This window comes from Brachyistius frenatus, unplaced genomic scaffold, assembly GCF_029030835.1.
Source record: "Brachyistius frenatus isolate BFR_SWC_R1_liver_20210118 unplaced genomic scaffold, ASM2903083v1 Contig_103, whole genome shotgun sequence".
In the NCBI taxonomy this organism is placed as follows: domain Eukaryota; kingdom Metazoa; phylum Chordata; class Actinopteri; family Embiotocidae; genus Brachyistius; species Brachyistius frenatus.
The window spans coordinates 863218-875835 of NW_027210702.1; the positions used below are offsets into that span (position 1 = coordinate 863218).

A 12618-nucleotide genomic window follows, 5' to 3' on the forward strand; every position below is an offset into this window, starting at 1 on the left:
GACAATTTTAAGACATTAGACCAGATCATCCTTTAAAAGTTTAGAAAGCTTGGCAAAATATCCACATTAGCCACGTTACACACAAAGGGATGCTTTTTTTATGAGTGATTTATTCCATTTTTTCAATTGACGATGGTACAGACGACATAAAAGCACAGAGGATTAGGGGATCGAAGTCATCCAATATATGGATACTGCATGGTGAGGGCTGAGGGGCAAGCAAGAGTACCAAATGGAGTAAAAGATATCGTATCAAAAATTTCTTTCTTTTTTTTCATATATATATTTATATAGGACTAATAATTCTCTTTTAACTATGCAAAGCAAGGAATGCCCTTTTTTCATTTATCTTGAGCTTTGGCTTTCCCTAAGTGGAGCCAACATTATTATTCATCAAAACAAAAAAATCTGGACACAGGGGTGTGGGTGGGGGGCATTTGGAGGCGTCCTGAAGTCCTGTCCGATGTGGCGTCGAGTCTCACTGTGGCGCGTTTTTGGGCGTGTCCACGGCGGGGTTTGGGTTTGTCGGGTGGAGGTCAGCCTCAGCGGGAGAAGGTCTTTCCACTGTAAAGTCAAACAAAGACACACGAGACGTCACACAAAGTTCACCAAACAAAAACAGCTTCACGTCATTGCTGGTCAGAAACTAAAAATTGTTGGATTTCCGTATGATAATAGTGAGCCCGACTCTTTCAAAGGTAACAAAATTTGTGCGTCAGCATCTCTAAATCTCGCGACTGAACTTGATCCTATTTTTCAGTATTTTGTCATATCGTCAGTCGTACTGTTATCGTGATAGCAATTTAGGACCATCTTGCCCAACCCGGCTTCAAATTTAAACACGAGTGATCACAAGAGATCTTCTGAAATGTTTATCCCTCTTCAAAGATGTTGGTTGGGCTCTCATCTTGTTTTAGTTACACATTACCCACAGAACAAAGACTCTCTGGACTCCGACAGTTTAAACTTCCCCATTATTACAGAGCTACATGGCAACGAAACAGTGCACACGCAATTATTTGGATGTTTTAGTGAAGCCGAGAGCTGTAAAAAATCCCATTCTGACTCATTTCAAACAATGAAATAGCTGCGCAGGGAAACACCTCAAAAATACACAGACCCAAAGCTCACAAAGAATCTGTATCTGAAGACTGAATCTGGTGGTGTTTTGCTTTCATGAGTCAATTTAACGGATGACAAACATCAGTGTGTCTTCATCAAACATCCGAGTTGTGGGAGGGCAAAGAGGAGGCTTCAAACAATGTGATTAAAGATGTATGCGCTAAAATAATATCGTATCCTCCCTACATGATGCATTCGTGACCATTTCAGACCTTTGATGTGAACAAGTGGCAATCACAGCACAGATACCAGAGGAGAGCGGAGGCGACTTACGACATGGTCTTCATCTCCTTCTTCTCGGCGTCGGGTCGAGCGCGGTTCAGCACCTTGAGGAAATCTGACGTCTTGGCCCGCATACGTGTGTGAATGTAGGCCTGCAGAGAAATCGCACGCATGAATGCACCAATCACAATCCATCATGTCATCTTGCTCTGTTTGTTTCCCATGAGGATGCACAAACACATTTTTGTGCACAGGAACAGGAGAGGTCATTTGTTTTGACAGTGCATGTCACCAGCACTTGTCTGACGCAACATCCATCACATGCCTCATCCAAAAGATGGCTTTGATTGGGGTTAACAGTCAGGAGGAGGCCAATTAAGGACCCACTTAAAGCATTTGTGTTATGCTTACACAAATGCCCACACTCTACCACAAAAACCTGTACGATCAGGTAAAACAAGCCCTCCTCAGGTATTGCTTTCGTTTGAGATCACCGATGGTCGGTGTTTCTACTGCGGTAGAAAATAAAGGGCAGAATGAAACGTATGATTACAGAGGAGGACTTCAGGACCTGTGCGTGGTTAATGTGATTAAAATGTAGCTTGACAGGTTTGTCAAGAAAAATTGCAATTGCGAAAACTTCTCATAAGAGAAGAGAGCTCGGTCTGAAGCCCCAAAAGAACAATAAAATTAGCAGATTTATTTAAAAATAACAAACAATATGGTTATTAATCGTCCAAAAAGAACCATCTCCTACAAACTCCAACAATTTGACAAATTTAGGTGGAGTAGATTAGAAATTTAGAGGCTAGAAAAATAAAAGATTATTCAATTCAATATCCATGAATATATTTATATATAATTTAAGGAAAGTTTGTTTTGTATACTGTTTGGCTGCAGTGTTTGGACCCTGGTTGAACTCACCTTGGAGCACTTTATGTGGTAGTGCAGGTAGTCCCTGAAGGTGTGGATGAGGTTGATGGTGTTGTCTCTGGCATTGGCATTGGTGTGACGAGGAAACAGGACTGAAAAAAGTCAAAGCAGGGAATGTCCATCAAATCTTTTGTCCTGTAATTACAATGGAGTAGCTTTACCACGAGGAGATCGGCTGACGTGTGCTGACCGAAAGTGATGTATCCAATGTTGTCCCCGACAGCAGCGTCTGTGTCCTTCAGCTCCAGAGGAGGCTCCCTGTGGTTGAACAGCACCTGGGGAGCCGTGTGGCTGGCTCTCCGACCCTCTTTGAACTCCTACACGCAGCAAAAGGAAGTGGTGAATAATTCATTTCAAATTAGAGTAAAACAAAACCATTTCTCACAGCTGGAAGAGATTAAACTAATTTGACGAATTCAGAACAAACTATATAAAAAAAAAAGAAAAAAAGAACTTACTCACCAGTGACCGTCTAAGATTTTGGTAAAGTGTGTTGAGATTTTATTTTTGTGTATAATGTCTGCAGTGTCAGCATCAGTCTTAACGAACCGACTGACTTGAAAGTACATGTGGCCTCGCTCACCTGCATGAAGACTTTGCCGATGATGACATCGTCGTCGTCTTTGAACACCGTGCTGAACACCACCGTCACTCTGTCTTTCTTGGCCTCCACATACCTGAAACGAGAGCAAAACCCGTCAGTCACTTTAAGACCTTCAGAGAACCGAGGATTAACACACAAAGGGGAGCGAGACCCCAAATCTTTTTCTATGACTTTAAGAACAAATTTCCATGGTTACAGTAAAAATATTTACCATACTTGTAGTTTCAGTACCCCCGTGAAATGTGTCTTAACCACTTTGTTTCATTTTAAAACCCTTCTGCCTTTAAACGGCATTTGAAAGTCAAAAGCTCTCCCCGACGTACATGGACTCGTCGTCTCTGTAGTGGACCACGGCCCTCTGTTCGCCCTCTTTGCCCTCTTCCTGGAACTTGAAGTACTTTTCGAACACAGAGGCAAAGCAGTTCCTCTTGAGCATCCCCGCCTGGTGGACGACCTCATCTTTATTGGCTGGTAGCACGTCCAGGTCGTAGAGGAGGGACACGTTGTAGCCTGAGAGGAAGCCGACGAAAGATGAATAATAAATGAATCACATAGAAGTTTTAATTTCACAGAAACCACAAACTAAGAACTCTCGACTAAAACATTTCATCAAAAGTGACAGGGATCTTGAAAGTGATCTGATGTTAGCGGTGTAACAGTTTCAAGTAGAAAAAAACAAATACAAGTTATTGTTGTCAGTAATTCCTAAGAGGAGATCAGTAACTTACCAGCCTCCGGTGAAACCAGGAAGTTTCCATAGAGCCTCTTGAGCAGCTGAAATGAAAAATACAACTTCTATTTGTCTCATTTCTCTAAACGCATAGAAAAGAATATGATTTTAAAAAGCAAAATTTCAGGTCACAGATAAATAACAGGTCTAAAAAAACAATGTGTAATTAATATGTGTAATGGACGGGAATTGCAAATTAGCTCAGGCTATGTGTGTCGCATTGTTTATGCCACACAAATAAACATTCAATAAAATGTATATTGAGCTTTTAACCAGGTTCTGATCGCTGCTGCTTTGAGGAACAATATACGGATCGTCTTTCCTTCGACTACTTTCAAAACAAGCCTTTGATTTTAGAAATGACAGTGACTCTCGTAGCCGGCGGGAATCCTGTGAAATAAAGTGGTTTCAGAGAAGAAAAGCTTCTAGCAGAAGTGTCAACACCAAAAACAGCTGAGCGAAAGATAAACAGACTTTCTGCACAATAAAAGGCTTTTATACTAAGAGGAGGTTTGTGTGTCCTCTTCTCAAAGAGAGGCCCCTTCTCTAATGGATACCTGCCATCTTGAAATGAAAACGAGGTTGTAGGAATATGCAAATCAGACTCAGGTATGCGAATAATGGACCACCAAAAGTCGTCCATGTTTTCTCCTCGGCTTTATTTTAACAAAGACGAGTAAGCGAGAACAGATAAGTATGTGTGAGAATAAACAATAACACGCTTTCCCCTCCGTCTGCTCCTTTAAACTTTTCACAGGCAGAATAAGTGAACGTAACACTGTTCAACCATTCACTCATCCCTCTGCTGTTGACTTTGAGGGAACGAGGAGGGAAACAGCTGGATGGCAGCCAAGTCATTCACACACTCTGGCTGCTGCTCAGCAGTCAGCACTTCCTGGCCTGGGGTGAGTCACACAAACTCACTTCCTGTTTCTACCAGAAGCCTCAGCAGCTGCTTTCTTCCTTACATGGCAACAGAGCTCTTATGTTGTAGGTGTTTGTGTGTGCGCTTGTGCGTGCAGAGTGCAAAAATGACCTCAGTTTTTTTTTAACCATCTAAGATTTAACAGAAATCAACCACTCTTGAATTGTGCTCTACGTGTAAAGAGAAGTTGAAACCACTTAAAAAAAAAAAAAAACAGATTCCTGGCCGGCTCTGTTGCGTTACAACAGATTTTCTCTCGTTCACCTCATCAGCGCCGTGCTCCTGCAGCTCCTTGTAGAACTTCAGCGAGATGCTGACCATCACTTTGGTCTTCTCCCCGTTGGGGTTAGAGATGTGGTACAAGACGCCATCGAAATCTGCGGCCAAGATGAACAACACTTAATACTTGGCATGTAACACCCTTGACACAAACTACAAACCTCAAGCCACGTCGGCACATTAAAATGAATTCGGTCAATCTCGTACATTAGATCTGACAGTTTTTTTTAGTGTTGCAGGGATTACCGGCAGGGTTGAACGTGTGCAGGAAATGTGTTAAATCAAGATTTTATGGTCTGTTTTGGGTTTTATTCAAGCAGAAAAGCACTCTGTGTTAAAAAGTGGTCTTTTTTTCATTGACACAATTAAGAGGGCTGCTCTAATTCACAAGTGTTTCACAAAACAGACAATATGTGCTACTAGAAAAAAATGAAAAGAAACGGCCGGTTTTTTGTGGGTGCATGAAAAAAGTCCTCCAGAGTTCTGGATGAACGCGTTTATTTTTGTGTCAGTGTAAACTTGTTTAATAAGCACACGAGTCGGTAATTCAAAGTAAGTCTGCCTTTTTTTTTTGCCCAAGTTGCTCATTATTTGTTTATCCAATGTTTTGTTTTTTTTGTATTTTACTACACTATTAATCAGTGAAAAACACACACGAGTGCGGTATTCGGGGTCAGAGATTAACGACCGAGGAAGCGTGTTGACAGTAAAGCCGGGACAAATATGCATCGCTGATTTAAAAGATATGTCGAAGTGGAATTTTAACACCAATCAAAAAAAAAAAATGAAGTTACGCAACTGTGACGCGAGGTGGAAACAGAGAAGTAAACAGCAAGCTGTTACACAAGATGCTCACCTGCAAACGTCACATCGACGGCCTCTGGTTTGGTTCTGTGAAGACAAAACAAGAAAGGAGAAGGACGATGTGTCAGTTAATTGATTGACAGGAAACAATTTGATCATTCTTACATTTTTTCAGCAAAGTAAAATAATATCTATTATTGCATTTCTATTCATATTTTGAGACTTTGCAGTATTTTTTTTTCTTCCCCCAGACCCAAACAAAAAACAAAAAGGTATTTTGGATAATGTTCTGACATTTTACAAAGTAAAAGAAAAAAAAAAGAAAAAAGGGGGGGCTACTTTTATTTTGAAATCTATCTTATCAATTATGATATTGCAGCGACTTGTCCCAGCAGACCTGACCGTGCTTGACTATACAGGAATGCGGAAGCTGGAGAAAAGGGGCGAGGGTTGGCTGAAACACAGCGAATAAATATCTTTAAAAAAAAATAAAACAAAAATAAAAACTTTAACACAATAAGAGCCGCCTCGTGGTTCGTGGCTCTTGTTATTGTGTCCACGACGGTTTTCCTGAACCCACTTTCATGGGGCAAACCCCCATTAAACGTTTTTTTAAAAGGCTCCACACCTAACATAGGTTGTATTTTTATATTTTTTACGTCTCTACGGGGTTTGAGAGCCACCGAGGAGCTCCATAATTCCCCGGGAGAGGGGGGTTGTTTTGGCACAACACCTCCCCCGGAGGGCAGAGACACACCCCGGCTTGAGGCGACCCGGTCGCAGCGGTCTTTCAAACACTCATTAAAACAGCATCTGTTTGGAAGTGAGATTATAATAATATATAATATATAATAATAATCGGAGATATTCCGTCTCCCGAGACAACAACAAAAAATAATAATAATAAATAAATAAAAAAGGCGGAAGCTAGCTCCCGTTAGCCGCGTTAGCCCGGTGCAACAATGATTCTCACCCGTTGGACGCGCCGTCGAACTTCAACGTCAACGTCTCTTCTATGATGCGGTTGTTGATTTCTAACAGGATCATCGCAGCTGGCGCCGGGTGTCGAAGAAAGAAGAGAAATGACCGGTGTCCTTTCTGAATTATTTTTTATTTTATTTTTATTATTTTTTTCCTCCCTTGACAGACAGACGAGACCGCTTCCGTCGAGGCTCCTTCCGCCTGTAGCTTCCGCGTATTTTACACTCAGGACCCCGTACGGAATGGGGGTGGCTGTAATGTTGCCTGTAATAAAAAAAAAAATGTTTTTTTTTTTTTTAATGACAACATTGATAATTGAGGCAGTGATGGGAGAAGTATTCAGGTCCTTTACGAAAGTAATAGTACTAATACCACACTGTGAAAATACTCGTCATGTATTCAAAATCGTACTTTTGGCAACCATGGGGGCTCCCTGGAGAGGCCCAATGAATGTTTCTTCAACAGGTTTAGTTCACGACCCTCATCTGTCTCCTCCACACCTTACACCTCCCAAACACCTCTGCTGCCTCCACCCCTGATACAGGAGATCATTCCTGATACAGGAGATCATTCCTGCCGACCGCAATAAGACGGTACAATAACTCACCTCTGGCAAAATCCATCACACAACAATAACACCGTTGTCTGTGTTTCTTGGTTGTTTGTATATAATATATATAGATATATACGCTTTTCTATTATTCTATTATTATCTTATTGCTTCTGTATGCTGCTGTAGCGAAAAAAATGTCCCCTCGGAGATTAATAAAGTAAATACCTACCTACCTACTTATAATTAAATGGAGTGGTGGAATTCAACTAAGATGTACATTTACCCAAGTAGTGTACAGTTTTGATGTACTTGTACTGAGTATGTCCGTGCTATGTTACTTTCTAACTCTACTCCACAATATTTTGGAGACAAATATTGTCCTCTTTACATTTATATCTGTAGTTTTATATAATGAGGAGTAAGTCTGCAATAGACCCCCACCTCACTTTTTACATCAAGCAGGATTACCAACATAACAAACAGTTGATTCAAATATATATTCAAACAAATCAAATGAGCAGATCAGATGGCTGACTTGCATTCCTTCACCCAAGGCCATTTAAAATGAGCACTTTAAGGAACAAAGATGAAAATCTGTCTGGTACATAACAAACATTTTCTCAGGAACAAGATGAAATTCAATCCAGATTTTAATCAAACATTTCCTGATCAGGCAACTGTAACCTGGCTTCCAAAGAAGGTTCATGTCCGTGCCAAGTTCAGCTCTATTGTTTACTTATTTGTAAAAAAAAAAAAAAAAAAAAAAAAAACAGTAGTGCAAAATAAGTATGAGTGACAGCTGGCACAAAAAAAATCTTTTATTCCAGTTTAGTTGGAACTTTTCCAAAGAAGGGGAAATATCTGATGGTTCACATTGCATTGCAAATAATAGTTATAACATTATGGGCTTTGGCCGAACACTTTTTTACGACTTTATATTTACATTTCAGTTTATTTTTTTAGTCTTCTCATTTTCCAAATGTTGTTTTTGTATTTGTAATATGGATAATATTATCAAAAATATACAATATTTGAACAGATAGCAGATATACTGTACATGTATGTTGAGGAGAAATGCTGACTTCTTTCTTCAATTATTCTTCATTAAAACATATTTTTTGACCTTATAAGCTAAAAACAAGTATTACAGATTCAGATACTTGCTCAGTTTTAGTATGAAATTGGTCTCCAGGTGTGACAACACACACGGATATACTGTTGACCCAGAAAGTGTTTGCCAAAGTAACAAGAAACTAAAAACAGGCCCTTCTCGTTAGGGGACAGTCCTGGCAGTGACAATACAGTCATAAGGTCTTTATGTCACCATGAACAACGGCTGCAACGCAACACGTTGATTAATGCGCATCCCACCTCTCAACACCTGATTGAGGTGATTTATGGAGACAAAAGGGAGGTGGAGGGGTTTGTTGTGTGTCTTGATACACATTTGTTTTACTTAAAGAGCAAGAGAAGGAGGAGGAGGAGGAGGAGGAGGAAGAGGAGGGTCTCTCAGGGAGGCAGCACGGTCCCCTGTCATTACAGATGTTTGGGTATCATTTTTCTCTACATGCTCACTGATGTTTGTGCCCCAAAAGGTTCTCACCAAAATAAAAGAAATAACTGCGTTCTCCGCTTGCATACCTGCTCGCTAATTATTGTTTCACAGTATGTTATAGACAGTGTGAGAACAAAGCAGTGGCATTAGACCAGACTTTTGCATCAGCAAGAGTGACAAGTTTCAGTATTTCATTTCCAGAAAGTGCCCCAACCCTTTATTACCCAACGACCTCCTGCAACAGAGCCAAGGTCATCAAGCGCAAGTCAGCATCATAGTTTGACGTAGTTATTTCACAATATACATTTAGAACAAATGGAAAAGTGTCAGGTGCTATGAAATGAAATGAACAGTACAACGTTATTAATGTTATTAATGGAAGTGTTGTTGCAGTAAAATGTTCCTGTGAGCTATGACAGTGTTCGTTTGATCATTTCCACCTGTGCTTTACATGTCAACATATCTTATAGGAGAAAGACTAGTGTGTGCAGCAACACACTGGATGGGGAAGGAAGCTGGATATTGGGTCAGCTCCCCACAGAAACACCCAATATTGTATAACATTTAAAGAGATGCTCTTTAAGATGGACTCATTTAGGTGCCAAGCTGTGGTCATCAAGCAGTCAAGACAACACAGAAGGCTGAACTCCATTATTTTCTTACAGGTGACAATTAGAGAGGGATGTTTCGAGTCACTTCACACCTTGTTTGGTCTGGTGTGATCAATTTCTTGTTAAAGCTAATGTTTAGCAGATGTTAGAAACCTCTGAGTAGATATTTGTTTCTAATTGAAATTACTGAGTCGGCTTATTTTCTGTATGACGTTTCCCTACATGTGCTGCTCTTCTGCAGATTGAGATTTACTTTTATCCTGAATCTCTCACTTGTACTTACAGTTCGGGTGGCTGTTAAGCAAAGGCTCACTTTAAAGGTCCCATATCTTACACTGTTTCAATGTTTTATTTGTAGTCTTGATATGCAAATATTTTCGTGGTTTTACATACTAAAAACTATTCAAAATATAGTTTTACTTCTCTTTGGAGCTCCTGGAACAGGCTCTTTTGTGTCTATGCCTTTAAGCCACATTGAAATCAATGGACTTTTGCTCGGCTCGGCTGACATCACAAACTTAAGAAAGCCCAAACAGCTCGTCTAAACGGCACAGTTGCTGAATACTAAATAAACCACTATACTAAATAACTAAATAGAATATGGAGCATTTGAAGCTGCACAATTAAAGTTTGGGGAGTCTTAAATTATGAGAATTGGCTGTAATTTTTAAAGCTTGAAAAATGTATATTGTGCATGCACCTTCTGTTTTCCCATCTTTTTTAGTGTAATTTTGTGATGGCTCTCACACTCATTACATTACATTACATTTCATTTAGCTGACGCTTTTATCCAAAGCGACTTACAACAAGTGCATTTCAACCATGAGGGTACACACTCCCGTTCTCTGCAGTGTCATTGACCTGGGGATGGATCTTTGGAGACTTCCTGTACAAGTTCCTCAGGCTCCTCGAAGCAGTCTAAAGGGGCAGTTCACAGAAATGTGGTTGAGCGTTTTTATTGGAACTGCTTTAGAAGAAAAAATAGCCCCTGATCACAATAAAATCTGAATTTTGTTCCTGTTGTTTGAGGAATTTAACCTTTTCTTTCACATCTTCCTTTGCGCCTGTCTACAGTGTGTATATAAGATAACACTTAGCTATATAGTGTAAAAATGCTTTCAGCAATACAAACACAATTCCAGACAGATATCCCAAAGCCTCTGCACAGAAAACAGAAACCACTGTATCTGCACCTGTGTGTGTTACACTATAGGAGTGACTGAGGAATAAACAGAGGGCGGAATGACCCTTTAAATGGTTATCCAGCGCGCATACTTATTTTACCGGTGACTAACTCAACATAATTCTGTGTTAATGTTTATTACATTATATATGAATTAAAAACTCAAAAATCTTTGAGTTGACAGGGAATTATGTTAAGTTTACATGAGATCTGTGTTCATGTCAAGGAAACATGATGTTTTTATGTTATTTTGACAGTTCTGAACATTTAAGTGGACTCTAAAAAGTGGATTTTCGAAGTCATATAATTATGTTTTCTTTTACTTAAATTGAATACTTTTTTGTCGATGTTTTATTCATTATTTTTACTTCATTAAGAAGAGGCTCCTCTGCAGGCTATGATCCATCATTTATAGTGTTTTTGGAATCGGTAAATATATATCCTAAGTTAGAGAAAACAAAGTAGGATGTCAGTGACAGCAAAGTGATGTAGCATGTTGATGCTTGTAACAGTGAAACTTGTTAAAAGAAAAAAAACGGACAAACACAAATAGAAAGAACATTCCAAGCATAGTTTATGATTACAATCATAAATTCAGCAGGGTCCAGTTTCTGCCTGAACTTAAAATACAAACATGCTGACAAGATGCTGGCATTGTGTACGATGTTTGTGGCCTCAGCACTTTAAGGAACAAAGATGAAAATCTGTCTGGTACACAACAAACATTTTCTCTGGAACAAGATAAAATCTTTCCAAAGAAGGTTCATATCCGTGCCAAGTTCAGCTCTATTGTTTACTTATTTGTAAAAAAAACAAAAAAAAAAACAGTAGTGCAAAATAAGTATGAGTGACAGCTGGCACAAAAAATCTTTTATTCCAGTTTAGTTGGAACTTTTCCAAAGAAGGGGAAATATCTGCTGTTTCATATTGCATTGCAAATAATAGTTATAACATTATGGGTTTTGGCCGAACACTTTTTTACGACTTTATATTTACATTTCAGTTTATTTTTTTAGTCTTCTCATTTTCCAAATGTTGTTTTTGTAATATGGATAATATTATCAAAAATATACAATATTTGAACAGATAGCAGATATACTGTACATGTATGTTGAGGAGAAATGCTGACTTCTTTCTTCAATTATTCTTCATTAAAACATATTTTTTGACCTTATAAGCTAAAAACAAGTATTACAGATTCAGATACTTGCTCAGTTTTAGTATGAAATTGGTCTCCAGGTGTGACAACACACACGGATATACTGTTGACCCAGAAAGTGTTTGCCAAAGTAACAAGAAGCTAAAAACAGGCCCTTCTCGTTAGGGGACAGTCCTGGCAGTGACAATACAGTCATAAGGTCTTTATGTCACCATGAACAACGGCTGCAACGCAACACGTTGATTAATGCGCATCCCACCTCTCAACACCTGATTGAGGTGATTTATGGAGACAAAAGGGAGGTGGAGGGGTTTGTTGTGTGTCTTGATACACATTTGTTTTACTTAAAGAGCAAGAGAAGGAGGAGGAGGAGGAGGAGGAGGAGGGTCTCTCAGGGAGGCAACACGGTCCCCTGTCATTACAGATGTTTGGGTATCATTTTTCTCTACATGCTCACTGATGTTTGTGCCCCAAAAGGTTCTCACCAAAATAAAAGAAATAACTGCGTTCTCCGCTTGCATACCTGCTCGCTAATTATTGTTTCACAGTATGTTATAGACAGTGTGAGAACAAAGCAGTGGCATTAGACCAGACTTTTGCATCAGCAAGAGTGACAAGTTTCAGTATTTCATTTCCAGAAAGTGCCCCAACCCTTTATTACCCAACAACCTCCTGCAACAGAGCCAAGGTCATCAAGCGCAAGTCAGCATCATAGTTTGACGTAGTTATTTCACAATATACATTTAGAACAAATGGAAAAGTGTCAGGTGCTATGAAATGAAATGAACAGTACAACGTTATTAATGTTATTAATGGAAGTGTTGTTGCAGTAAAATGTTCCTGTGAGCTATGACAGTGTTTGTTTGATCATTTCCACCTGTGCTTTACATGTCAACATATCTTATAGGAGAAAGACTAGTGTGTGCAGCAACACACTGGATGGGGAAGGAAGCTGGA

At 39.5% G+C, this 12618-nt stretch overlaps 1 protein-coding gene across 1 annotated transcript; it reads right to left on the minus strand.

Annotated features, from left to right (window-relative positions):
• Positions 1–259: 259 nt before the first annotated feature.
• Positions 260–6825, minus strand: arpc2 (actin related protein 2/3 complex, subunit 2). Its single transcript, XM_069711899.1, has 10 exons — positions 6593–6825; positions 5672–5706; positions 4801–4913; positions 3610–3655; positions 3205–3391; positions 2861–2954; positions 2468–2594; positions 2269–2369; positions 1396–1496; positions 260–564 (listed from the first exon to the last, which is right to left on the minus strand). Exons 1-10 carry the CDS (start codon positions 6664–6666, stop codon positions 543–545), a joined length of 900 nt encoding a protein of 299 aa, XP_069568000.1. The 5' UTR covers positions 6667–6825; the 3' UTR covers positions 260–542.
• Between the last annotated feature and the right edge of the window lie 5793 nt (positions 6826–12618).